The 27,047-nt window shown below is 42.5% G+C and overlaps 1 protein-coding gene across 1 annotated transcript in view; it reads left to right on the top strand.

The window, feature by feature from the left end:
• Positions 1 to 27,047, top strand: part of ZYG11B (zyg-11 family member B, cell cycle regulator) — a 105,089-nt gene that overhangs the window by 38,263 nt on the left and 39,779 nt on the right. The window contains exons 3-5 of the mRNA XM_026454165.1: positions 8,452 to 9,206; positions 17,144 to 17,284; positions 22,457 to 22,633. Coding sequence (XP_026309950.1) covers positions 8,452 to 9,206; positions 17,144 to 17,284; positions 22,457 to 22,633 — 1,073 coding nt within the window. The remainder of the gene's footprint in view (positions 1 to 8,451; positions 9,207 to 17,143; positions 17,285 to 22,456; positions 22,634 to 27,047) is intronic.

Raw genomic sequence — 27,047 nt, 5'->3', positions numbered from 1 at the left:
CTGCCTCAGCCTCCTGAGTAACTGGAATTACAGGCATGCACCACCATGCCTGGATAATTTTTTTTTTTTTCTTTGTATTTTTAGTAGGGACAGGGTTTCACCATGTTGACCAGGCTGGTCTCAAACTCATGACCTCAGGTGATCCACCTGCCTCAGCCTTTCAAAGTGCTGGGATTATAGGTGTGATTTACCGTGCCCAGCCAAGATATTTTTAAAATAAGAAAAGAGCATGAGATCTAGAAATCAGTCCTAGGTCTGATTCCTGGTTCCAACATTAATTTGCTGTTTGACCCTGGACAAGTGACTCTGCAAGTCTAAGATTCCTCGTCTGTAAAATGTTGATAATTATAACATTATCAACTGTGAGGGAGCTCACAGGGATTACTGTGAATATTTAAATAAGACAATGAGCACAACATGAATCTTGCTTTTGTGGAGCATATAGTCCAGTGGGAGACACAATTAGGAAGTAAACATATAGAATTACAGCTTGTGCTAGATTCTCTGAGGGAGAAAGAACACTGTTCTCTTAAGAGTAATAAAGGAAGGGAGGTGTTAACTTGGATGATCGGAGCTTCTAAGGTGGTGATACTAGACTGAGACCTGAATGACAAGGAGGCAAGTCAGTAATAGAAAGGTGGGCCCCTCGGCACTGCCCAGGAATTCTGGAGTATTTCCTCAGTTAACTAGTGTTCCTAACAGTAGTTTCAGGTGTTCTTTGCTCTTCTCAGACTTTCCACCATTTATCTTGGTAAGAAAATTGAAGCCATCCATCATAAAATTCCCTTAACTCCATGTAAACCACTGCTTCCAATTTTTCTGAGTGGTCTTTTTTTTTTTTTTTTAAATAGAGATGGAGTTGCACTATCTTGGCCAGGTTGGTCTTGAACCCCTGGCCTCAAGGAGTCCTCCTGCCTTGGCCTCCCAAAGTGCTAGGATTCTAGGCGTGAGCCACTATACCCAGCCTATCTTTTTTTTTTTTTTAATTAAAAAAATTATTTTTTGAGACAAGGTCTCATTCTGTTTCCCAGGCTGGAGTGTAGTGGCATGATCATAGCTCACTGCAGCCTTAAACTCTTGGACTTAAGCAATCCTCCTGCCTCAGCCTCCTGAGTAGCTGAGACCACAGGTGCATGCCACCATCTGACTAATTTTTAAAAATTTATAATAGAGATGATGTCTTTCTGTGTTGTGTAGGCTGGTCTTGAACCCCTGGGCTCAAAACAGTCCTCCCACCTCAGCCTCCCAATTACAGGAATGAGCCACCACGCTCAGTTTTGTTTTGTTTTGTTTTGTTTTTTTTAACCCGCAGTCAGGGTCTTACTCTGTCCCTCAAGGTGGAGTGCAATCATAGCTCGCTATAATCTCAAACTCCTGGGCTCGAGCAATCCTTCCACTTCAGCCTCCTGAGTAGCTAGGACTACGGGTATGCACCACCATGCCTGACCAATTAAAATTTTTTGTTGTTGGGATGGAGTCTTGCAATGTTGCCCAGGCTGGTCTCAAACTCCTGGCCTCTTGTCTCATCCTCCTAGAGTACTGGGATTATAATCATGAGCCACTGTGCCTGCTCATTATTTCTTTAAGTACTTTTTCAACCCCACTCTCTTTCTCATGTCCTTGAGATATTCCGGTGATGCAAATATAGCTTTAGGTTTTTGGTTTTGGTTTTTTTCCCATTCTGTTCTTGTTATTTAAATTAGGTAATTTATATTGTTTTATCTTCTAGTTCACTGATCTTTTTTCTCTGCTCTCTATTTTACTGTTGACCCCAAGCATTATTATATTTTTCACTTCTAAAATTTCTTTTTTTTTTTTTGAGATGGAGTCTTGCTCTGTGGCCCAGACTGGAGTGCAGTGGTGCAGTCTCGGCTCACTGCAAGCTCCGCCTCCCGGGTTCACACCATTCTCCTGCCTCAGCCTCCCGAGTAGCTGGTACTACAGGTGCCCGCCACCACGCCCAGCTAATTTTTTGTATTTTTAGTAGAGACGGGGTTTCACTGTGTTAGCCAGGATGGTCTCGATCTCCTTACCTTGTGATCCGCCCACCTTGGCCTCCCAAAGTGCTGGGATTACAGGTGTGAGCCACTGCGCCCAGCCCACTTCTAAAATTTCTATTTGATTCTTCTTTATATCTTCTCTTGCCTTGCTGAGATTTTCTGTTATTCATTTTTTTTCTTTTTTTTCTTTTCTTTTTTTTTTTTTGAGACGGAGAATCTTGCTCTGTCGCCCAGGCTGGAGTGCAGTGGCGCGATCTCGGCTCACTGCAATGCTCGCCTCCCAGGTTCAAGTCATTCTTTTGCCTCAGCCTCCCAAGTAGCTGGGACTACAGGCATGTGCCACCATGCCCAGCTAATTTTTGTATTTTTAGTAGAGATGGGGTTTCACCATGTTGGTCAGGCTGGTCTCGAACTCCTGACCTCATGGTCCGCCTGCCTTGGCCTCCCAGAGTGCCACTGCGCCTGGCCTGTTACTCATTTTTTTCAAGCATTTTTGTTTACTTTTGAAAGTTTAATTGCATTTTATTATGGCTCCTTTAAAATCGTTGTTAAATAATTTTAACATTTCTGTTACCTTACTGTTGGCATATATATTGATTATCTCTTTTTCAGTTTGAAGTCTTACTGGTTCTTAGTATGATTCAGAGTAATTTTTTGTTGAAACCAGGACATTTTAGGTGATATGAGACTTTTCTGTTTTAGTTTGAATCTCTGATGTCACTCCAGCAGTGGAAGGCAGGAGCACTGCTTTGTTACTGCCAGATTGGGGTTAATGTTCTTTTTAAAAAATTTTACAGGCTGGGCGCAGTGGCTCAAGCCTGTAATCCCAGGACTTTGGGAGGCCGAGGCGGGTTGATCACAAGGTCAGGAGATCGAGACCATCCTGGCTAACTCGGTGAAACCCCGTCTCTACTAAAAATACAAAAAATTAGCCGGGCATGGTGGCGGGCGCCTGTAGTCCTAGCTACTCGGGAGGCTGAGGCAGGAGAATGGTGTGAACCCGGGAGGCGGAGCTTGCAGTGAGCCAAGATCGGGCCACTGCACTCCAGCCTGGGCGACAGAGCGAGACTCCGTCTCAAAAAAAAAAAAAAAAAAAATTTTTTTTGGTCTGGCATGGTGGCTCACGCCTGTAATCCCAGCACTTTGGGAGGCCGAGGCAGGCAGATCACGAGGTCGGGAGATCGAGACCATCCTGGCTAACATGGCGAAATCCCGTCTCTACTAAAAATACAAAAAATTAGCTGGGCGTGGTGGTGTGTGCCTGTAGTCCCAGCTACTCGGGAGGCTGAGGTAGGAGAATGGGGTAAACCCAGGAGGCGGAGCTTGCAGTGGGCTGAGATCGCGCCAGTGCACTCCAGCTTGGGCGACAGAGCTAGACTCCATCTCAAAAAAATAAAAAATTAGTTTATTTATTTTATGTTATGTTATTTTATTGTATGTTTTTATTGTGTTATTTTACTTTGTTATGTTTTATTTTATGTTATTTTATGTTGTTATTGTATGTTATTTTGTTATTTTTTGTTGTTTTATGTTATTTTATTTTGTTATTTTGTTATGTTGTTGTATGTTATTTTACGTTATGTTTTATGTTATCTTATTGTATTTTATATTTTGTTGTTATTTTATTTTATGTTATGTTACATTATTTTTTATTTTTATTTTTATTTATTTATTTATTTATTTTTTGAGACGGAGTCTCACTCTGTTGCCCAGGCTGGAGTGCAGTGGCCCGATCTTGGCTCACTGCAACTTCCGCCTCCCGGGTTTACGCCATTCTCCTGCCTCAGCCTCCCGTGTAGCTGGGACTGTAGGCGCCTGCCACCTCGCCCGGCTAGTGTTTTTTTTGTATTTTTTAGTAGAGACGGGGTTTCACCGTGTTAGCCAGGATGGTCTCGATCTCCTGACCTCGTGATCCACCCGTCTTGGCCTCCCAAAGTGCTGGGATTACAGGCTTGAGCCACTGTGCCTGGCCTATGTTACGTTATGTTATGTTTGAGATGGAGTTTTTTGTTGCCCAGGCTGGAGTGCAATGGTACGATCTGGGCTCATCGCAACCTCCGCCTCCAGGTTCATGCCATTCTCCTGCTTCAGCCCCCCATAGTAGCTGGGATTACAGGTGTGCACCACCATGCCCGACTAATTTTTTGTTTGAGACGGAGTCTTGCTCTGTCACCAGGCTGGAGTGCAGTAGCGCGATCTCAGCTCACTGCAACCTCCGTCTCCTGGGATCAAGTGATTCCCTTGCTTCAGCCTCCCAAGTAGCTGGGATTACAAGGCACGCACCACCAGGCCTGGCTAATTTTTTGTGTTTTAGTAGAGACAGTGTTTCACCATGTTGGCCGAGATGGTCTCGATCTCCTGACCTCGTGATCTTCCCCCCTCAGCTTCCGAAAGTGCTGGGATTATAGGCATGAGCCACCATGCCCAGCCAGATTAGGGTTAATGTTCTTTCTGGGCCGGACACGGTGGCTCATGCCTGTAATCCCAGCACTTTGGGAGGCCAAGAGGGGTAGATCACAAGGTCAGGAGATTGAGACCATCCTGGCCAACATGGTTAAACCCGGTTGTCTACTAAAAATACAAAAATTAGCTGGATGTGGTTGTGGGCGCCTGTAATCCCAGCTGCTCAGGAGGCAGGAGAATTGTCTGAACTCAGTGGGTGGAGGTTGCAGTGACCCCAGATCAGTGCCACTGCTCTCCAGCCTGGGTCACAGGGCAAGACTCCGTCTCAAAAAAAAAAAAAAGTTATTTCTGGTTCCCCACTTAGCTTCTCTTGACACCCAAGGTGCAAGGCTATGCAGAGGTTGGAATTCTGACTCTCCACTAGGACTCTACTGATTACTTCCCTAGCTGAAAGGGGTATGAGTATGTCATTTCTGCTTCCCAGTTGGCCTCTACTGACACCATGTTGGGAGGAGGTGGCCTCATTAATGTTGGGCAGTTGTGGAAGTCCTGACTTTCCACTAGACTTCCTATAGAGAACTTCATCACTGCTTGCTTCACAGATGGTATCTACTGACATCATGATGTGAGATAGTTCTTACCACCCAGCAGGAGTAAAAGTCCTTGGTCTCTACTCAGACTTCTCTAACACCTCCCCTGTGGGCAGATTGGGGGAAGTAATTATAGCCTTGCATGCAGGGGTAGAAATCTAGGCCCCTATTGGCATTTGCTGGCATGGATGAGGCCACAGTTTTTTCTGTCGTGTTTGGCTGAAGTAGAGCAGTTACTATCTACTAGCTGTTTGCTGTCTTACTAGTTGCTCCTTTCCTGGTACATTGGCTAGAGTGAGTAGATTTTGGGGGAGCTTTTTTGTCTGTGCCCATTGACGTTTCCAGGCTGCTGTCTCCTTCAACTTTAGATCTGGGATATATGACCAGAAAAAAACCAGGAACTTTACTGCATTGTTCCATGGGTCCCAAGGTCCCTAGCTGATCTGCTTTCATCTCTTCACCATTCAGAGTGATCTAGCTCCAGCTCACCTTCAGCCTCATCTCTTCTCTCCCATTTGCATGCTTATATCCCCAGAAATGCACCGCATCTTATGACTCTAGTTGTTTATGTTCAAGCAATATAGAAAGAACTACTTGCCATTTCCTAACCCTGTGATATGCTTTCACATCTTTAAGACTTTGCTTATGTTGTATATTCTTTCTTTAATATACCTAACCTTCTTTCTCTCTCTCTCTTTTTTTTTTTTTTTTTTTTTGAGATGAAGTCTCACTCTGTCGCCCAGGCTGGAGTGCAGTGGCACAATCTCGGCTCACTGCAGCCTCCACCTCCCAAGTTCATAGTGATTCTCTGCCTCAGCCTCCCAAGTAGCTGGTATTACAGGCGTGCACCACCACACCCATTTAATTTTTGCATTTTTAGTAGAAATGAGGTTTTGCCATGTTGGCTAGACTGGTCTTGAATTCCTGGCCTCATATGATCCATCTGCATCAGCCTCCTAAAATGCTGGGATTACAGGCATGAGCCACTGCACCTGGCCTCCTAACCTTCTTTCTCTATCATTGAATTCTTCCACCATCTTCAAAGGCCTTACTCAAAGATCACCTCTCCCATCAAATCTTTTCCAGATCTCCATTTGTGATGGTTTACTTCCTTTTCTTTGTTTTTGTGGTACTTATACTTGACATCGGTATACCAAATATCTCATTTTGTTATGGCTGTTTGTGTCTTTTTTACTCCATGGGATTATGAATCCTTTGATTATAGGGGCATATCTTGTTTTTCTTTGTATCTACAACATTTAGGATACTTGACATATAGTAATTGTTTAATAAACTGTTTGCTGAATGGACCCCACCATGAAATTTACTCCCCTGAAATAGAGTTCAGGTAATTTGAAAGGCTATCTCTAGAACCACAGTGTTTAATAGAAATGTAATTTTAAATTTACCGGTGGCCAGGCCGGGCGCAGTGGCTCAAGCCTGTAATCCCAGCACTTTGGGAGGCCGAGAAGGGCGGATCACGAGGTCAGGAGATCGAGACCATCCTGGCTAACACGGTGAAACCCCGTCTCTACTAAAAACTACAAAAAACTAGCTGGGCGAGGTGGCGGTGCCTGTAGTCCCAGCTACCCGGGAGGCTGAGGCAGGAGAATGGCGTGAACCCGGGAGGCGGAGCTTGCAGTGAGCTGAGATCCAGCCACAGCACTCCAGCCTGGGTGACAGAGAGAGACTCCGTCTCAAAAAAAAAAAAAATAATAATAATAATAATAATAAATAAATAAATAAATAAATAAATTTACCGGTGGCCACATACAAAAATAAAAAGAAACAAGTGAAACTAGTTTTAATTATTTTTATTTAACCCAATATATTAAAAAATGATCATTTCAACCTGTAGTCAATATACAAAATTAAGATACTTTACATTATTTTGTTGTATTAAATCGTCACAATCTGGTGTATATTTTATACTTGTAGCTGACCTCACGTTGTACCACCTGCTTTTCAAGTGCTCTCCAGCTATGTGTAGCTAGTGACTATGTATTGGACAGCGCAGCTCTAAAATATAATGGAGTTCTTAATATGTAATTAGGCATTTTTGTCCACTTCGGCAGGTTTTGCAGAGGCCTTTCTTGATTTTAGCTGTGTAACTGTAATTAAGTCTGCAAAATTCATTAGAGAGTAGTGCTCCCTTTTAAACATACCTCAGTTCTAATTTAAGGATGACTGGCTGGCAGCCTAGCTACATTTTGAGTATGGGCCAGCTAAGGTGCCACCTTAGAGTTCCTCTCTTGACTTCAGGCTATTTATTTACCTGTCCTCAATTGCTCGTTCACCCCAGACTGTTCTTAGACTACCTTTTTTTGGCATGATTGTTACTTCTTTCACAGTCAGTGTTGTTTAGTTGATATGTGATATTGTTGATGTGGCTCCAAAGTATCATATGCTTGTGACACTGTGGTAGACAGGTATATCTCGAAAGCACTTTGAGGAGGTTACTGGGTCGACTTCATTTACATTCATCTGCCAGGGAGGGGCTATAACTACTAGTTTGTTTTTTTTGTTGTTGTTGTTGTTGTTTTTAAGAGACAGGGTCTCACTCTGTCATCCAGGCTGGAGTGCAGCGATGCAATCACAACTCATTATAACCACGAACTCCTGGGCTCAAGTGATCCTTCCATCTCAGCCTCCCTAGTAGCTGGGACTATAGGCATGCACCACTATGCCCAACTTGTTTTCAGTTATTTTGTAGAGATGGGGTCTCGCTATGTTTCCCAGGTCTAGATCACTTTAATAAGGTTTGAGATCTGGCTAGTGGTTTATTAATGAATTACAAGGCATTAAGTGCATGCTAAATATATGTATATATATTTGTGTGTATAATAATATGTTAAGGGAATTTTAAGGATAGGCTAGAAATGTATTGGTAACAAATCAAATACCTTAACACAAGGTTTATACCTCACTTGTGGTACATAACTCTGCAAGTCCATAGAGAATTCTGCTTCGTGGTTACCCTAGGGTCCAAACTGATGGAGGGTTCCTCCTCATAAAACTATGCTCTCTAGAACGTGAAGGCTCCTCATTTGTCATAGCAGGAAAAGACAGCATGGAAAATCATGCACTGGCTCTCAGGTGCTTCAGCATACAGTCCATTGGCCAGAACTAGGCACATGGCTCCAGCTAACTCCAGGGATGGGCTGGGAAATGCAGTTGTCTGTTTGGTAAGATAAGAACCAGATGTTAGTGGATATCAGTAATGTCTGCCACAGTCCTGATTCTGCCACTTGCTGGCCCTGTGATCTTGGAAAGCCACTCTCTGAGCCCTAGTTTACTCATCTACAGGTTGTAAACAATAATGTTCTCACCTAAATGAATTGTGATTATCAGACAAGATACTGTTACATGGGAGCACTTTGGAAATGTAAAGTGTGATGGAAATTTTAGCTATTCTTTAGCTGTTTTTTGAAGTTAAAGTGCTGCTTGTTTTTCCACAGGTCTACTGAATGATGGAACTGTGGGTATTTTTAGGGGCAACCAGATGCGCTTAAAGCGAGCCTGCATTCGCAAAGCAAAGATTTCTGCTGTTGCTTTCCGGAAAGCCTTCTGCCATCACAAGTTAGTGGAACTTGATGCCACAGGTGTGAATGCTGATATCACGATTACAGACATTATCAGTGGGCTTGGCAGTAACAAATGGATCCAGCAGAATCTCCAATGCCTGGTGCTGAATTCATTAACTCTCTCCCTCGAGGATCCTTACGAGCGGTGCTTCAGCCGGCTTTCTGGCCTTCGAGCTTTAAGCATCACCAATGTTCTCTTTTACAATGAAGACCTGGCTGAAGTTGCCTCGTTGCCAAGATTAGAGAGCTTGGATATTTCTAACACCTCGATCACAGACATCACTGCTCTACTGGCCTGCAAAGACCGACTCAAGTCTCTAACCATGCACCACTTGAAATGTTTAAAAATGACAACCACCCAGATACTGGATGTAGTTCGGGAACTCAAACATCTGAATCATCTTGATATCTCAGATGATAAACAGTTTACATCAGACATAGCTCTTCGCTTACTGGAACAAAAAGACATCCTACCCAACCTTGTTTCTCTGGATGTTTCTGGGAGAAAGCACGTGACAGATAAAGCTGTTGAAGCTTTTATACAACAACGTCCAAGTATGCAGTTTGTAGGTTTGCTGGCTACTGATGCTGGTTACTCTGAATTCCTCACAGGCGAAGGACATTTGAAGGTTAGACTTTAAAAATGTGTTATTTTGTCAGGCTGACCAATATCTTAGTTGCGTAAGACTCTGTTAAAGATGAATGTGTATAATATATGGAACATGTTCATGAAACAGGGCTTCATATAGTTGAAAGGCTTAGAGTCCTAATTAAAATTTCAGCTTCATGACCCAGAACAAGCTATGATGTCACTTCGAGTTTTTATTTCCTTATTTGTAGAATACATAGTATTCTTACCTTGCAGAATTCTGAAGATTAATGACAATCTATGTAAAGTGCAAGTCACATAGTAGGTCCTGGATAAACATTAGGTTGTCTTATGATGATAATGTTTAGATATTTTGAACCATTTACATACACTGCTTTTTTTTTGTTTTTTTGTCTTTTGAGACAGAGTCTCGCTCTGTCACTGAGGGTGGAGTGCAGTGGTGTGATCTCAGCTCACTGCAAGCTCTGCCTCCCAGGTTCACACCATTCTCCTGCCTCAGCCCCCTGAGTGGCTGGGACTACAGGTGCCTGCCACCACACCTGGCTAATTTTTTGTATTTTTAGTAGAGACAGGGTTTCACTGTGTTAGCCAGGATGGTCTTGATCTTCTGACCTTGTGATCTGCCCGCCTTGGCCTCCCAAAGTGCTGGGATTATAGGCGTGAGTCACTGCCCCTAGCTACATATACTGTTTTTAATGGATAACTTCGGAGAAGCTAGGGACACCCCTTGTTGAATTGAATACCTAGCGGGAGATCAAGTATTCTAAGGAGATCTCTACTGTAGAAATGGTAGAATTTTGCTTTTCCTAAGATTTCTCATGCCTAATGGTTTAAATTTAGTTTAACAAACATCAATTGGATTTGATAGAGCTTGGGATTCAAAAATGAAAATGAGGCTGAGTGTGGTGGCTCACACCTGTAATCCCAACACTTTGGGAGGCAGAGGTGGACGGGTCACTTGAGGTCAGGAGTTCGAGACCAGGTTGGCCAACATGGTGAAACCCCATCTCTACTAAAAATACAAAAATTAGCCAGGCATGGTGGCATGTGCCTATAGTCCCACCTACTCGGGAGCCTGAGGCAGGAGAATCTCTTGAACCCAGAAGGCAGAAGTTGCAGAGAGCCAAGATTATGCCACTGCACTCAAGCCTGGGTGATAGAGTGAGACTGCATCTCAAAAAAAAAGAAGGAAAAAAGAAAATGCCTCCGAGTAGCTTAACCTAATGAGGGTGGTGATTATATTATTACAAATACATTTTTATATTTATACCTATTTACTTATATACTTTTATAGATATATGCTTTAAACCATAAATTTTTTCTTTTTTTTTTTTTTTGGAGATGGAATCTCGCTCTGTCACCCAGGCTGGAGTGCAATGGCATGATCTTGGCTCACTGCAACCTCTGCCTCCCAGGTTCAAGTGATTCTCCTGCCTCAGCCTCCCAAGTAGCTGGGACTACAGGCGCACACTGCCACACCCGGCTAAGTTTTTGTATTTTAGTAGAGACTGGGTTTCACCATGTTGCCAAGGCTAGTCTCGAACTCCTGAGCTCAGGCAGTTCACCTGTTTTGGCCTTCCAAAGTGCTAGGTTTACAGGCATGAGCCACCACTCCCGGCCTGTTTTCTCTGAGAAATTGATGAATGAGTGGAGATCTTAAGGGTGAGTAGCTCAGTAGACGGTATTCCCAGCAGACAGAATAATATGTGCAAAGACTGTATTAGGAAGAGAGGTAAGACCCAGGCATCAGTATTTTTTAAAGCTTCAAGATGACTGCAGTGTCCAGCCAAACTCATGAATCACTGTTTTAAAATAACTTTTTTTTTTTTTTCAGAGGCAGGGTTTTGCCCTGTTACCCAGGCTGGAGTACAGTGGCATGAACAAGCTCATGCAGCCACTACCTCCTGGGCTCGAGTGGATCCTCCTGGCTTAGCCTCCTGAGTAGCTGGGACCACAAGCCAGTGCCACCTTGACTGCACTTTTAATCCCAGCCACTCAGGTTTTTACATGGAGTCTTGCTCTGTCACTCAGGTTGGAGTGCAGTGGCGCAATCTCGGCTCACAGCAACCTCCACCTCCTGGGTTTCAGCAAATTTCCTGCCTCAGCCTCCTGAGTGGCTGGGATTACAGGTGCCTGCTACCATGTCCAGCCGATTTTTGTATTTTTGGTAGAGATAGGGTTTCACCATGTTAGCCGGGCTGGTCTTGAACTTCTGACCTAGGTGACCTGCCTGCTTTGGCTTCCCAAAGTGCTGGGATTACAGGCGTGAGCCACCACGCCTGGCCTATTTATTTTTTATTTTTATTTTTTTTTAGTGTTTTTGTAAAGATGGGTTCTCGCTCAATGATCCTCCCACCTTGGCCTCCCACTTTTGGGATTACAGGTGTAAGCCCCTGAGCCTAGCCTGGCTTTCTTACCATAGAATTTCCAGCTCTGTCATCAGTATTTCTGCACTCAATTTTCTCTTCTCACTGTTTCCCTACTCAGTTTTCTCATCTCTCACCATCAGTTTCCTGTCACCATCACCTTCCATTTCTCCACAACTAGAATTCTTACATTTTTTGGCCACCTAATCCACTTGCATTATCTCCCAAGCTGTGGCTCCCAACTCATGAGAACATCGAAAATCTGCTAAACCCAGTGTTAGTTCTTAGTCTTCATTGTATTTGACCCAAAGTAAAATGGTATTTGACACAGTTGATCTTTTCCTCTTCCCTGAGATACCTATTTAAAAAAACAAAAACAAAAAAAAACAACTTAGCTTCCAGGATATCATACTTGCTTGTTTTTTTTTCCTACTTGTCTTGCTACTGAGCCTCAATTTCCTTTGTTGGTTCTTCCTTATTTTCCAGGCCTCTGACTGTTGGAGTGTTCTGTACCTCAGTCCTTAAATCTATATGCAGTGACTCCTAAATTTGTGTCTTAACTTAGATCTCTCCCTTGAAGTCAGACTGCTGTATTGAAAAACTGCAGTAATCAACATGTAGTGAAAGTACATAATTGTTTTTTGGCCAGGTGTAGTGGCTCATGCCTTTAATCCTAGCACTTTGAGAGGCCGAGGTGGGAGGATTGCTTGAGCTTAGGAGTTTGAGACCAGCCTGAGCAACATAGTGAGACCCCCATCTGACACCTGTAACCCCAGCACTTTGGGAGGCCGAGGCAGGCGGAGCACCTGAGATCGGGAGTTGGAGACCAGCCTGACCAACATGGAGAAACCCAGTCTCTACTAAAAATCCAAAAAAAATTAGCTGGGCATGGTGGTGCATGCCTGTAATCCCAGCTACTTGGGAAGCTGATGCAGGAGAATCTCTTGAACCCAGGAGGTAGAGGTTGTGGTGAGCTGAGATCGTGCCATTGATTTCCTGCCTGAACAACAAGAGCGAAATTCTGTCTAAAAAAAAAACTACATACATATATATATAAGCAATAAAATTGGCTCAGAGCACGCCTATAATCCCAGCACTTTGGGAGGCCAAGGCGTGCAGATCACTTGAGGCCAATTGGGAGTTGGAGAAACCCCACCTCTACTAAAAATACAAAAAATTTAGCCAGGCATGGTGGTAGACGCCTGTTGTCCCAGCTACTTAGGAGGCTGAGGCAGGAGAATCATTTGAACCTGGGAAGTGGAGGTTGCAGTGAGCCGAGATTGTGCCACTGCATTCTACCCTGGACAATAGAGAGAGACTGTGTCTCAAAAAAAAAAAGAAACAAAACAACTGACTTAGTGTTTTTAACATTCTTCCGGTAACAAAAGTTCTTTAATTTTATATTCAAGGTAACTTGAGAATATATTTCATTTAAGAGATTTATAAAGTTGTTGGAACCAACCAAATGTGGGTAAAGGAAGAATAAAGTCTGATTTAGATTATTTTATATCTCCCTCTTATAGTTTTTTCTCATTTCACATTTCAGTGTTTTTTTCTGAATTTATAAGAAAAAGTTCTGGGTGATTCAATGAACTAAACACTTTGAAAAATTTTATTAAATACCCATTTGTATATGTGAATATGTAGTCCAAACCAGTTTGTGTAAGTATGTTATACATGAATAGACAGTTTAAAAAGCATTTAAAGAAGTAAAGTAATGGAGGCCGGGCGTGGTGGCTCATGCCTGTAATCCCAGAACTTTGGGCGGCAAAGGTCAGCTGATCACTTGAGGTCAGAAGTTTGAGAGCAGCCTGGCCAACGTGGCGAAATCCCATCTCTACTAAAAGTACAAAAATTAGCCAGACGTGGTGGCAGGTGTCTGTAATCCCAGTTACTTGGGAGGCTGAGGCATGACAATTGCTTGAACCGGGGAAGTAGAGGTTGCAGTGAGCTGAGATCGTGCGCGCTGCACTCCAGTCTGGGCGACAGAGCGAGACTGTGTCTCAAAAAAAAGGAAAAAAAGGCCAGGCGCAGTGGCTCACGCCTGTAATCCCAGCACTTTGGGAGGCTGAGGCGGGCGGATCACAAGGTCAGGAGATCGAGACCATCCTGGCTAACACGATGAAACCCCGTCTCTACTAAAAATACAAAAAAATTAGCCGGGCGTGGTGGCAGACGCCTGTAGTCCCAGCTACTCGGGAGGCTGAGGCAGGAGAATGGCGTGAACCCAGGAGGTGGAGCTTGCAGTGAGCCGAGATCGTTCCACTGCACTCCAGCCTGGGTGGCAGAGCGAGACTCTGCTTCGAAAAAAAAAAAAAGAAAAGACATAAAAGACATAAAGTAATGGAAGTAAAAAAACTTTTATTATTATTTCAACAATCTTAGAAATTCTTAATATGTGCCCTTGCATCATGTGACATGTATCAATACTGTAGTCTAATTTATTTCAGACTCTTGTAGCATATCCTATTAATGGTTGAAATGTCAACCACGATACATCCCTTCATTTCCTCAAAGCTGCATATTCCAGTGTGAATATTATAGGCTTTTTTGTTTTTTGATAGAGTCTCACTCTGTTGCCCATCATGGAGTGATGTGGCACAGTCATGGCTTTCTGCAGCCTCAAATTCCTGGGCTCAGGCAGTCCACTTCAGTCTCCCAAGTAGCTGGGATTACAGGCATGCACCATCACACGCAACTAATTTTTTTTTCTTTTATAGAGGCAAGGTATTACTATGTTCCCCAGGCTGGTTTTGAACTCCTGGGCTCAAGTGATCCTCCTGCCTCTGCCTCCCAAAGTGCTGGGATTACAGGCATGAGCCATCATGCCTGGCTGAATATTATATGTTTATATAAATCTTTGTTACTGAGTAATATATTTTTAAAATATTTGATTACTTTTGTGTTACGCTGTATAATGTTACTGCCAAAAAAGACTAAATCTTCCCCTTATTATGAGATAGTCTCTCTGAATGACATTTTTTGGCATTTTTAAAAACTTTATTGTAAAATAAAACAGAGACAAAGATGATAAATAATTATGTAGCTTAAGATGAAATAAAAGTGAACACACTTGAAACCATCACTTAGGTTAAGTAGCAGAACTTTGTCAGCTACCCCAAAGCTCACTTTGGCCTCCCATAGTGGTGGGATTATAGGTGTGAGCCACTACACCTGGCCATGTCCTTGCATTTCTTTTTTTTTTTTTTTTTTTTTTTTGAGACAGAGTCTCGCTCTGTCGCCTGGGCTGGAGTGCAGTGGCTGGATCTCAGCTCACTGCAAGCTCCTCCTCCCGGGTTTACACCATTCTCCTGCCTCAGCCTCCCGAGTAGCTGGGACTACAGGCACCTGCCACCTCGCCCCGCTAGTTTTTTGTATTTTTTTTTTTTTTAGTAGAGACGGGGTTTCACCGTATTAGCCAGGATGGTCTCGATCTCCTGACCTCGTGATCCACCCGTCTCGGCCTCCCAAAGTGCTGGAACTACAGGCTTGAGCCACCGCGCCCGGCCTCATTTCTTTATAATTTTATGACCCAACCATTTAGGCACCTGGATAATCTTGCCCGTTTAAAACAATTTGATGTCTTTTGAGTATCTTTTAGTTTATAGGTTCCTCCTCCATCCCTTTCTTTTCCTTATAATTTGTTTATTGAAGAATCTATCGTTATGATTTGTAGAGTTTCCCTAAGTCTGGATTTTATTGTATTTGTTGCTGTTTTGTAGAGACAGGGTCTTGCTTTGTTGCCCAGGCCGGTCTGGAACTCCTGGGCTTAAGGTGATCCTCCTGCCTCAGCCTCCGAAAGTGCTGGGATTACAGATATAAGCCACTCTGTCAGCCTGGATTTTGCTGATTGTATACTAATGGTGCATCTTTCTCTTATTTTCTGCAAATTGGTAGCTGGATTTGGAGGCTTAATTAGACTTACATTTTATCCCTTTGGCCAGACCCTTAGGTGTTGTATTCTTATATCATGAGGTACATAAATATCTAGTTGTTTGTCTTTCTGTGATGTTAGCAGTTATTGACACTTAGTAGCTAGATCTGTCAATTCACTGGGGATTATGGTGATATTTTAATTATTTATTTTTCACTTACTAGTTGGATTACTGTTATAAAGAGCCACTTTCTGTTACCTATATTTGGTTGCCCAGTGGCACATGAACCACATTTTAAGATACGTTTATTATCTTAAAATAATACACTTTTGGGCTGGGCGTGGTGGCTCACGCCGGTAATCCCAGCACTTTGGGAGGCTGAGGCAGGTGGATCACGAGTTCAGGAGATCGAGACCATCCTGGCCAACACGGTGAAACCCTGTCTCTACTAAAAATACAAAAAGTTAGCCGGGCGAGGTGGCGGGCGCCTGTAGTCCCAGCTACTCAGGAAGCTGAGGCAGGAGAATGGTGTGAACCCGGGAGGCGGAGCTTGCAGTGAGCTGAGATCGAGCTTCTGCACTGTAGCCTGAGCAACAGAGCAAGACTCCGTCTCAAAAAAATAAAAATAAAATAAAATAAAATAATATGCTTTTATGTTAGGAATCCCTAGAAAGACTTAAGTTTAAACAGAACCTCTTGGTGCTGAAAAGGAGTATGATAAATCCGGAGAAATTAGTTGATACATTTATTTGATGAATACTTATGGAGTATGTATTCTGAGCCAAGCATAATGCTAGCTATTGGGGTACAATGGTGAATAGATCAATCCAGTGGGGGATCAATCCAGTGGGGGATTATGAAAGAGATGTTTTAGGGGACCTAATTTAAATCAGTGGCTCAAAAAGACTTCTCTAAGAAAGTATCCTTAACTTGAATAAGGAAGAATGAGTAGAAATTAGTCAGGCAAAGAGAGAAAGGAAGTTTTCAGTCAGAGAGGACATTGTATGAGTGGTGTTTTACTGAGAAAAAGCTTGACTTACGGAAAGATGAGGAAAAAAGGGTTATATAGCTAAAACATTGTGAGCTAGGGGGAGAGGAGTAAGAGGCAGATAGGATCCTCATCAAGTGGTAGGGCCTTATAAATAGTGTTAAATATCTTGGGATTTATTTTAGGTATAATACAGAAAATTTCACCCATGGTCTTATGCTAGGTTCTGAGTTTATCTAATATACATCTCTTCAAGACAAATACACCTTTTTAAGATGACTAATCTGGATAGATTGGAAAGTATAATCATTTTTATTTGATTCCAGCTTTACATAACTATCCTAGATGCCATGTATACAAGTTATATTTATTTATTTATTTAGAGACAGAGTCTTGCTGTGTTGCCCAGGCTGGAGTGCAGTGGTGTGATCTCAGCTCACCGTAACCTCCCCCTTCTCAGTTCAAGCGATTCTTCTGCCTCAGCCTCCTGAGTAGCTGCGATTACAGGCGTGTGCCACCACGCTTGGCTAACTTTTTTATTTTTAGTAGAGATGGGGTTTCACCATGTTGGCTATGGTGGTTTCGAACCCCTGACTTCACATGATCCACCCACCTTGGCCTCCCAAATTACTGGGATTACAGGCATGAGCCACCACACCTGGCCACAAATGATATTTAGATAGAGAAAGAGAGAGAATTCTAAAAGCTAATCTGGTTATGTTCACAGGTGTCTGGAGAAGCCAATGAAACTCAGATTGCAGAAGCACTGAAGCGTTACAGTGAACGGGCATTCTTTGTTCGGGAAGCTCTATTTCATCTTTTTAGTCTGACTCATGTGATGGAAAAAACAAAGCCAGAAATTTTAAAGGTAAGAATAAGAAACAGGATATGAAATTTTTGAAATGATCTCCCTGGGCAGATGATTTTTTGAAGAAAATTGGTGAAAATTTGCATTTAGTCTTTTTTTATTATTTATAATATAATTGATGACGTGTGATTTCAATTATTAGCCACAAATGAGAGAGAATATAGTCGTACAATGTTATTGAAGTTTTATAGTAGTCTCATTAAGCATATAAATGCCTTGTACATATTTATCTACCTAAAACCAGTGACCACCATGATATTTTGTCACCAGCTACTGTAGAAAATGAAAGTATATGACTGAGATCAGGACACTGTTTTGTATATTAACCCTATGTTGTTTCCCAAATAGATTTTTTTAGAAATACAATATTGGGCCAGGTGTGGTAGTTGATGCCTGTAATCCCAGTACTTCAGGAGGCTGAGACAGATGGGTAGCTTGAGCCCAGGAGTTCAAGACCAGCCTGAGCAACATGGCAAAACCCCAATTCTACAAAAAGTATTTAAAAATACAAAAAAAGAAGGAGAGAAATAAAGAAAGCAGATATCGGAATTCCACAAGGCACTTTTCCATGCTGTTTAGAACCTACTGTGCATTCTTAACTGATTTACATTACTCTCCAATTAAGTTTTTTTTAATTTTTTTTTTAAGTCATAGGGTCTTACTGTGTTCCCCAGGCAAAAGTGCAGTGGCTGTTCACAGACCTCAAACTCCTGGGCTCAAGCAATCCTGTCTCAGCCTCCCAAGTAGCTAGGACTACAGGTGTACATCACAGCACCCAGCTATTTTAACCAAGACAGCTTTTGAAGGGCAAGAAAGGAGATGTCTTAATTTTGTTGAATGCTTAGGGCAACATTTATCAAAATGTGGTCCTCTGGGCCAGGACACAGTGGCTCACACCTATAATAACTTTGGGAAGCTGAGGCAGGCAGGTCACCTGGGGCCAGGAGTTCTAGACCAGCTTGACCAACATGGCGAAACCCCATCTCTACTGAAAATACAAAAAATTAGCTGAGTGTGGTAGTGCACGCCAGTAATCCCAACTACTCAGGAGACTGAGGCATGAGGAACCTGGGAGGCCGAGGTTACAGTGAGCCGAGATCATGCCACTGTACTCCAGCCTGAGCAACAGAGCAAGACTCTCTCAAAAAAAAAAAAAAAAAAAGTGGTCCTTTGACCACTACAAGTCTAGGATATTGCTTATTTAAAAAGCATATTTGTGACCAGGAGTGGTGGTGGCTCACCCTTGTAATCCTAGTACTTTGGGAAACCAACGCAGGCAGATCACTTGAGCTCAGGAGTTCAAGACCAGCCTGGGCAACATGGCAAAACCCTATCTCTACAAAAATTAGCCAGGTGTGGTGGCACACACCTGTAGGGCCAGCTACGTGGGACACTGAGGCAGGAGAATTGCTCAAGCCTGGGAGGCAGAGGTTGCAGCGAGCCGAGATCATGCTACCACACTCCAACCTGGGTGACAGGAGTGAAACCTTGTCTGAAAAAAAAAAAAAAGAGATATTTGTAAACCCCACCCCCCAAAATTTAGATTCAGTAGGGCTAGATGAGGCACAGGAATCTGCATTTTAATAAGCCCCCAAGATAATTCCAAGGTAATTCTTATGCACATTCAGTTTTGAAAACCGATGAGCATAGGACTAAATTATATTTGGCACCTTGTTTAGTGGGCACAATTCCAAGAGATGGGTTTTATCTTTTGTTTTACAGATTATGAAATTGAGGTTCTGTGACATTAAGTAATAATGTCAGTGGCAGAGCCACAACTTGACATCCTACATACCTTAAATTCTGAGAATGAGGTGCTTGGGTAGGAACCAGTAACATTTTAGTCCTTAGGATATTATCACCAACACCTGTCACTCCTTTTATATATATCAGAGGATGTTGGCACTTCGTATATGAATTGTCTTTTTTTTTTGGTTTTGATTACTGTGAACCGAGCAACAAAGGACTAGATCTCTAGTCTTGATCTGAAATATTCATTCAGGCATTCAGAGAATGATTCGGAGATAAATGAAAGAATATAGGCTATTTATTTGTTTATTTATTTATTGAGGTAGCATCTTACTCTGTCACCCATGCTGGGGTGCAGTGGCATGATCATAGTTCACTGCAGCCTTGACCTCCCTCCTGGGCTCAAATGATCCCCCTGCCTCAGCCTCCAGAGTGGCTGGAACTACAAGCATATAACACCATGCCTGGCTGAATTTTAAAATTTGTTATTATTATTGTTGTTGTTGTTGTTTTTTTTGTAGTGATGGAGACCCACTATGTTGCCCAGGCTGGTCTCAAATTCCTGGGCTCAAGTGATTCTCCTACCTTGGCCTCCCAGAGTGTTGGGATTATAGGAGTGAGCCACTTTTATTTTATTTTTTTAAAGATACAAGATCTAGCTGTATTGCCCAGGCTGGAGTGCAGTGGTGCACAATCATAGCTCACTGCAACCTCAAACTCTTGAGCTCAAGCAATCTTCTGCCTCAACCTCCCAAACGTCTGGGACTATAGGTGTGTGCCATCACACCTGGCTAATTTTTAAAATTTTAAAAGTGCCTCACTCTGTCACCCAGGCTGGAGTGCAGTAGTATGATCATAGCTCACTGTAACCTCAAAATCCTAGGCTCCAGCAATCCTCCTGCCTAAGCCTCCCGAGTAACTAGGACTGCAAGCCCATGCAACCACACCCGGCTAATTTTGTAGAAACAGGGTCACACTATGTTGCACAGGCTAATTTTAAAAAATTTTTTGTAGAGAGAGGTTCTTGCTGTGTTGCCCAGGCTAGTCTCGAATTCCTGACCTCAAGTGATCCTCCTGCCTTGAGCTCCCAGAGTTCTGTAATTACAGGCATGAGCCACTACACCTAGCCTAGGCAATTCCTTTTTTTTTGAGACTGGGTCTCACTCTATTGCCCAGGATGGAGTGCAGTGGCGCAAACTCAGCTGACTGCAACCTCCGCCTCCCATGTTCAAGCAATTCTTCTGCCTCAGCCTCCCAAGTAGCTGGGATTATAGGCACGCACCACCACGCCCAGCTAATTTTTGTATTTTTAGTAGAGACAAGGTTTCACCATGTTGATCAGGCTGGTCTCGAACTCCTGATCTCAAGTGATCCACCTGCCTCGGCCTCCCAAAGTGCTGGGATTACAGGCACGAGCCACCATGCCTGGCCAAGGCAATTCTTATAGGGAATTTTGCTACAAAGGGAGCAAAGAAAAAAGATGATAATTGTTTGAGTAAGTGAGACTAAAAGAGGGATGTTTTGATTTTTTTTAAATAGGAAAAATATATCTTGTTTATATCCTGATATGAATGATCCAGTACAGAATAAAAAATTGATATGGGAGTAGGAGGGGTGAACAGCTTCCCTTCAGTAGACAAGAAAATAATGATCTAACATATACATGGAGGGATTTGTTTTACAAAGGACCCCAAAAGATTCCTTATGGTAGCGGGCAGGAAGGTGATGTATATGTACGTATGCTGGTAAGTAGGATACACGTGGTAATGAGAATCTGAAGTTTTTTCTGGTTGCTTCAGTTTTCTTTTTTTTTTTTTTTCTCTTTTCCTTAGAGGCAGGGTCTCACTCTGTCCCCCAAGCTGAAGCTCAGTGGCACAACCATGGCTCACTACAGGCTCTGCCTCCCAGGGCTCAGGCAATCCTCCCACCTCAGCCTCTCAAGAGATGGGACTATAGGCATGCACTACCATGCCCAGCTTTGTATATGTATATGTGTGTGTGTGTGTGTGTGTATGTATATATATATAGAGAGAGAGAGAGAGAAAGAGAGAGAGATGGAGTTTCGCCCTTGTTACCCAGGCTTGAGTGCAATGGTGTGCTCTTGGCTCACTGCAACCTCTGCCTCCTGGGTTAAAGCAGTTGTCCTGCTTCAGCCGCCCGAGTAGCTGGGATTACGGGCATGCACCACCATGCCCAGCTAATTTCTGTATTTGTTTTTTCTTTCTTTCTTTTTTTTTTGAGGTGGAGTCTCACTCTGTTGCCCAGGCTGGAGTGCAGTGGTGCAATTTCGGCTCACTGCAAGCTCCGCCTCCCAGGTTCATGCCATTCTCCTGCCTCAGCCTCCCAAGTAGCTGGGACTACAGGCACCTGCCACCACGCCTGGCTAATTTTTTGTATTTTTAGTAGAGACAGGGTTTCACCATGTTAGGCAGGATGGTCTCGATCCCCTGACCTCATGATCCACCCACCTTGGCCTCCCAAATTCCTGGGATTACAGGCGTGAGCCACTGCTCCTGGACCCCAGCAAATTTTTGCATTGTTTTATACAGATGGGGTTTCACCGTATTGCCCAGGCTGGCAGTTTTCTTAGTGTAGTTGAAAGCAAGATCTTCGGCTGGGCGCAGTGGCTCAAGCCTGTAATCCCAGCACTTTGGGAGGCCAAGACGGGTGGATCGTGAGGTCAGGAGATGGAGACCATCCTGGCTAACACGGTGAAACCCCGTCTCTACTAAAAAAATACAAAAAACTAGCCGGGCGTGGTGGCGGGCGCCTGTAGTCCCAGCTACTCGGGAGGCTGAGGCAGGAGAATGGCATGAACCCGGGAGGCAGAGCTTGCAGTGAGTGGAGATCGCGCCACTGCACTCCAGCCTGGGCAACAGAGTGAGACTCTGTCTCAAAAAAAAAAAAAAAAAAAGAAAGCAAGATCTTCAGCTGATAGTGAGGAATGGGAAGGATGCGTCAGGGGTTTGAGGGCAGAGGAAAAAGTGAGAAATAGTTGTCTAGGCCAGGAGAAGTGAATGGATTTTATTGCACTCTAACCTTGGCAGTGTTCTCAAGGAACTGAAGATTGAGATTTGAGAATGAAGTTATGCTCTATTCAAGTCGGTGAGAATTTATTCACTGCCTTCCGTGTAACAGGCACCATAAATAGGTCTTGGAAATACAAAGATGAGTGACCTGTGTTGAAAAGATTCGTTAGCTTTACAGAAAACCTCTAGATATGAATAGCTGAATACCTGCCTTGATGAGGTAGACTGGAATTATTTGTGAGTAACTTGCTATATTCTAGGCTGTTTGCACATGAGGATGAAAAAGAAACTTATGACATCTTTGAAGTTACTACAGACCAACAAAATAATGCTGCTCTGTGAAGAGGGCTTGTATTTATAAGGTGAATTAAGAGGACTCTTTTTTTTTTTCCAGCTTGTGGTTACTGGGATGAGAAACCACCCTATGAATTTGCCAGTGCAACTGGCTGCAAGCGCCTGTGTATTTAACTTAACCAAGCAGGATCTTGCTGCAGGAATGCCTGTCCGACTCCTGGCTGATGTGACCCATTTGCTGCTCAAAGCCATGGAACATTTTCCCAATCACCAGCAGGTAAGCTTATGTGAATTCCTTTTCAAATAGTCCTTGTAGTGTCTTCTACTCATCTCCTACAGTTCAATTTAATAGACCAAGCCTTCAAATTCAAATGCCTTTGGAGGCTGTGGTATGACTGAGTGTAAGAAAACAGAGAAGTGGACACCAAAGGAGTATATTCCGTGCCTAAAAGCACCTAAATCCATATATTGGGGGACCTAGTACAAGCCATACAAAACTCATCTTCCTCCTAGATCTTGAGTTTGTGATCATTTCAGCAGATAGGCACAGAGGATCTCTTCTGGGCTAGGCACTATCAAATGCTGGGATACAGAAATGATTAAGACATGTCTTTTCCATTTCTAGCAGTATGGTAGAAGGTGTAATCTGTCTTATAGTCAGGATGAATACTAAAAATGTTGCTTACATTTTTTTTTTTTAAAGTGGAGTCTTGTTCTGTTGCCAGGCCGGAGCGCAGTGACACGATCTCAGCTCACTGCAACCTCCACCTCCCGGGTTCAAGCAATTCTCCTGCCTCAGCCTCCCAAGTAGCTGGGATTACAGGCGTGTGCCACCACACTCAGCTCATTTTTGTATTTTTAGTAGAGACGAGATTTCAACGTGTTGGCCAGGATGGTCTCGATCTCTTGTCTTTGTGATCCACCCACCTCAGCCTGCGAAAATGCTGGGATTACAGGCGTGAGCCTGCTCATCTGGCCCTGAAAATTTTTTTTTTAGATCATTTGAAATTGACCATTGAGTTGGCGAGTTAGTAAAAAATACTCAAGAGGCCCAAAACCAAGTAAAAATGGCAAATCACATTGGTGAGTGGATCATTAAAGCCGGCTTCCCTCATTGAGGGCAGTTGCCAAACTAGATGAAATTTAGGCTTTGATTTTCATGGCCTCTGGAAGCCCATCAGACAGAAGACTCCTAGTATAAAGCTATGACTTCCTCCCCAAAGATACATTCTTACTAAAAAGGAGCTGTAAATAAGTCTGCCTATGGTAGAGAAACAACAAAAGAATAAGCCCAAAGAAAGTAGAAGGAAGGAATAACAAAGATGAAAGTAAAAATTAATAAAATAAAAAACATACCATTATTTTAGAGAGGATCAATAATTCCAAGAATTGATTATTCGAACATATTTAATAATATTGAAAACTCATTGACAAAGTTGATCGGGAAAAATGAGAAAGGATGCATATAAAATAAATAGGAAATGGGGTGGGGGAAATGGGAAGTCACTGTATTGGGTTTTGAGTTTCCTTCTAGGGTGATGAAAATGTTGGGGATGATGAAATTGTGATGGTTGCACAACTCTGTGACTATACTAGAATCCGTCAAATTGTACACTTTAAATAGGTGAATTGTATGGTACATGAACTGTATCTCAATAAAGCTGTTATATATTTTTAAAAACAATGTTCACAGTAGGCCAGGCATGGTGGCTCACGCCTGTAATCCCAGCACTTTGGGAGGCCGAAGTAGGAGGATCACTCGAGCCCAGGAGTTCAAGTTCAACCTGGGCAACATAGTGAGGCCCTGTCTCTACAAATAATAAAAAAATTAGCCTGGCATGGTGGCACACATCTGTGGTCCCAACTACTCAGGAGCCTAAAGAGTACATGCCTAAAAGCATTTAAATCCATATGTGGAGGAATTGTTTGAGCCAAGCACTCAAGGCTGCAGTGAGCTGTGATTGAGCCACTGCACTCCAGTCTGTGCAACAGAGCAAGACCTTGTCTCAAAACAAAAAAAAAAAGGATGTTCGAGCTGGGCGTGGTGGCTCACGCCTGTAATCTCAGCACTTTGGGAGGCCGAGGCGGGCAGATCACATGAGGTCAGGAGTTTGAGACCTGCCTGACCAACATGGAGAAACCCCCGTCTCTACTAAAAATACAAAATTATCCAGGCGTGGTGGCGCATGCCTATAATCCCAACTACTCTGGAGATTGAGGCAGGAGAATTGCTTGAACCTGGGAGGAGGTTGCAGTGAGCCAAGATTGCACCATTGAACTCCAGCTTGGGCAACAAGAGCGAAACTCCATCTCAAAAAAAAAAAAAAAGTTCACAGTAGCACTGTGTAACTGTGTATAATGATAACAAATTGGAAACACCAAACACCAAATGTCCATCAGCCTGTGTTTAGTCACACATCAGAATACTTAAAAGCAGTGAATGATGAATGAATTACAATTCCAGATGACAACCTTGATCAATCTCAATTACAAGTTGGGTATTTTTAAAAATGCAGAAGAGTACATACATGTGATTCAATTTATTTGCAGTTCAGAAACTTGCAAAACTATATGGCACATTATTTAGGAATATAAATACATGTTTTCATAAAAAGGAAGGGATTGTTAAACACAAAATTTAGACTAGTAGTTCTTCTGAGGGGAAATGAGAGGGAAAATAGAGGGCCAAATGGGGCTTGCTAATAGTACTATTGGTAATAGATTCTTTTTCTGAAACTGAGTGGTAGGTACACCTACACAGTGGTAGTATTCGCTGTATTGTTATTCCTTACACTCTTGCTACTCAAAGTGTGTTCTGCTAACCAGCTGTGTTGGCATCCCTTACAAGCTTGTTAGTAAGGCAGAATCTCAAGATCCCAGACTTACAGAATCATTTTATAAAGATCTCTAAGTGATTTGTGTACACATTAAAGTTTGAGAAGCACTGCCTTATGCCTACATATATTTTGTAAATTTTTTTTTTGTATTTCTTATTTAGTAAAAACATTTAAAAACAACTCAATTAAAAAAAAAACAACAACCCTTGGAACTCACCTATTAGTTGGAAATGCAAATACTGTAAACTGTTATGTAAATTATCTTCAGCTATTTTAACTAAGTGCTACAGAAACTTGAGAATGATTAATTCTGCCACCTGGATTGGTGTATGGACAAAGGTACCAGGCAGGATTTCAAAGGGGAAGTGACATTGACTCACATCTTGAAAAATTAATAAGATTTCCCATGGAGAAAAGCAGAAAAACAGTGGACCTATATGTGAATGTGCAGGCATTCCAGGAAGGGCAAGTTGCGTGTGACTGGAGTGTAGGAAGGGCAGTGTAGGATGAGGCCAGTGATAACCAGATTAGGGCCAGATTTGATGAATGCCAGCATAGGAAATTTTGATTCCACATTGAATTCCTTAAAAACAAACAAAAAAAAAATTTAAAGAAAATTCCTGAATACTTGCATAGTTCAGACTGTAGCCCCCAAAATCAAAACTCCAGCTGGGTGGAAATTGAAGACTACAGCAGAAGTCTTCCTCTTTTCCATTTCTGCCTGTGGTGCTTTTCAAGTGCAGTCGGTGAAATTTATCTTCTGTTATTAATTTAGCCATTAGTTCAGTTAAGCTTAGCGCTTTGTTGAATTCAGACTGTGTGCACCTGTGCTAAGTTCTAAGCATTCAGATACAGGAACACATAATGTACCATAGTGTAGCAAGTACTGAGAATAACAAGTGCTGTTGGGAGCCCAGGAGGGGGCACTTAGGACAATTTGAAAATTAGAGGCTATACACTGTGGCTTGCCTTTAATCCCAGCACTTGGGGAGGCTGAAGCAAGAGGATCACTTGAGCGCCAGGAGTTTGAGCCTGCAGTGAGCTATGATTGTGCCGCTGCATTCCAGCCTGGGTGACAGAGACCCTGTCTCAAAAACAAACAAACAAAAAACATTAAGAAGTCTTCCTCAATGAGGTAATATCTCTGCCCTGAGTTGAATTGTGAAGGAAAATTAAGCGTTTTCCAGCTAAAAGAACAGGAGGGATGGGCTTTCTAAGCGGAGGTAATTAGAATAGCGTTATTGCCTTTCTTACTTCTATGGATCCTGTACAAATTATTGTGTTTATTTGGGAGGAGAAAAATGGTGAAGGAGGAAAGTTATGCCACTAATCAATCTGCCAGATTATGATTCATATTTTAGGGGAGGTAAATGGATCCTCAAACAGAGTCTGTCCTAGCACCTTGACCATCTGAGATGAATATAAAACTTTCTAAGAAACCCTCTTAATTAATTACACTTGTACCTAACCCATTCCATGTCATTCACCTGGGATTTACTACCAATTTGCCTTTTCTCTGCCATTTCTTCTATTATGTAATCTTTCTACATCTTCCATGAAGCAAATAGGGTGTTCATTTTATATCTGTTTTTCTGTTTCTTGACTAGCTGTATATATCCCATTAATCTGACTTTTGCCTTCTATGATTGAATTCCCTATATTAAGTCTTCTTTAGGTAAGAAATCTTCCAATTGTACACTAAAGCCTTTAAAAAATATCAAAGCCATGTGTCCAAATAAAAAAAAAATTGGTAGTGTATATATATACTATGACTTTTTTTTTTAGGCCCACACTTATTTTCTTATTTTGCTTCACAGGAATAACTTGAATCACCTTTCTATTATGATGGTGCAC

Source organism: Piliocolobus tephrosceles, chromosome 1 (genome assembly GCF_002776525.5).
Source record: "Piliocolobus tephrosceles isolate RC106 chromosome 1, ASM277652v3, whole genome shotgun sequence".
Taxonomy (NCBI): Eukaryota; Metazoa; Chordata; class Mammalia; order Primates; family Cercopithecidae; genus Piliocolobus; species Piliocolobus tephrosceles.
Note: the sequence above shows the minus strand (reverse complement) of the source record. Positions and strands in the feature narration are given on the sequence as shown.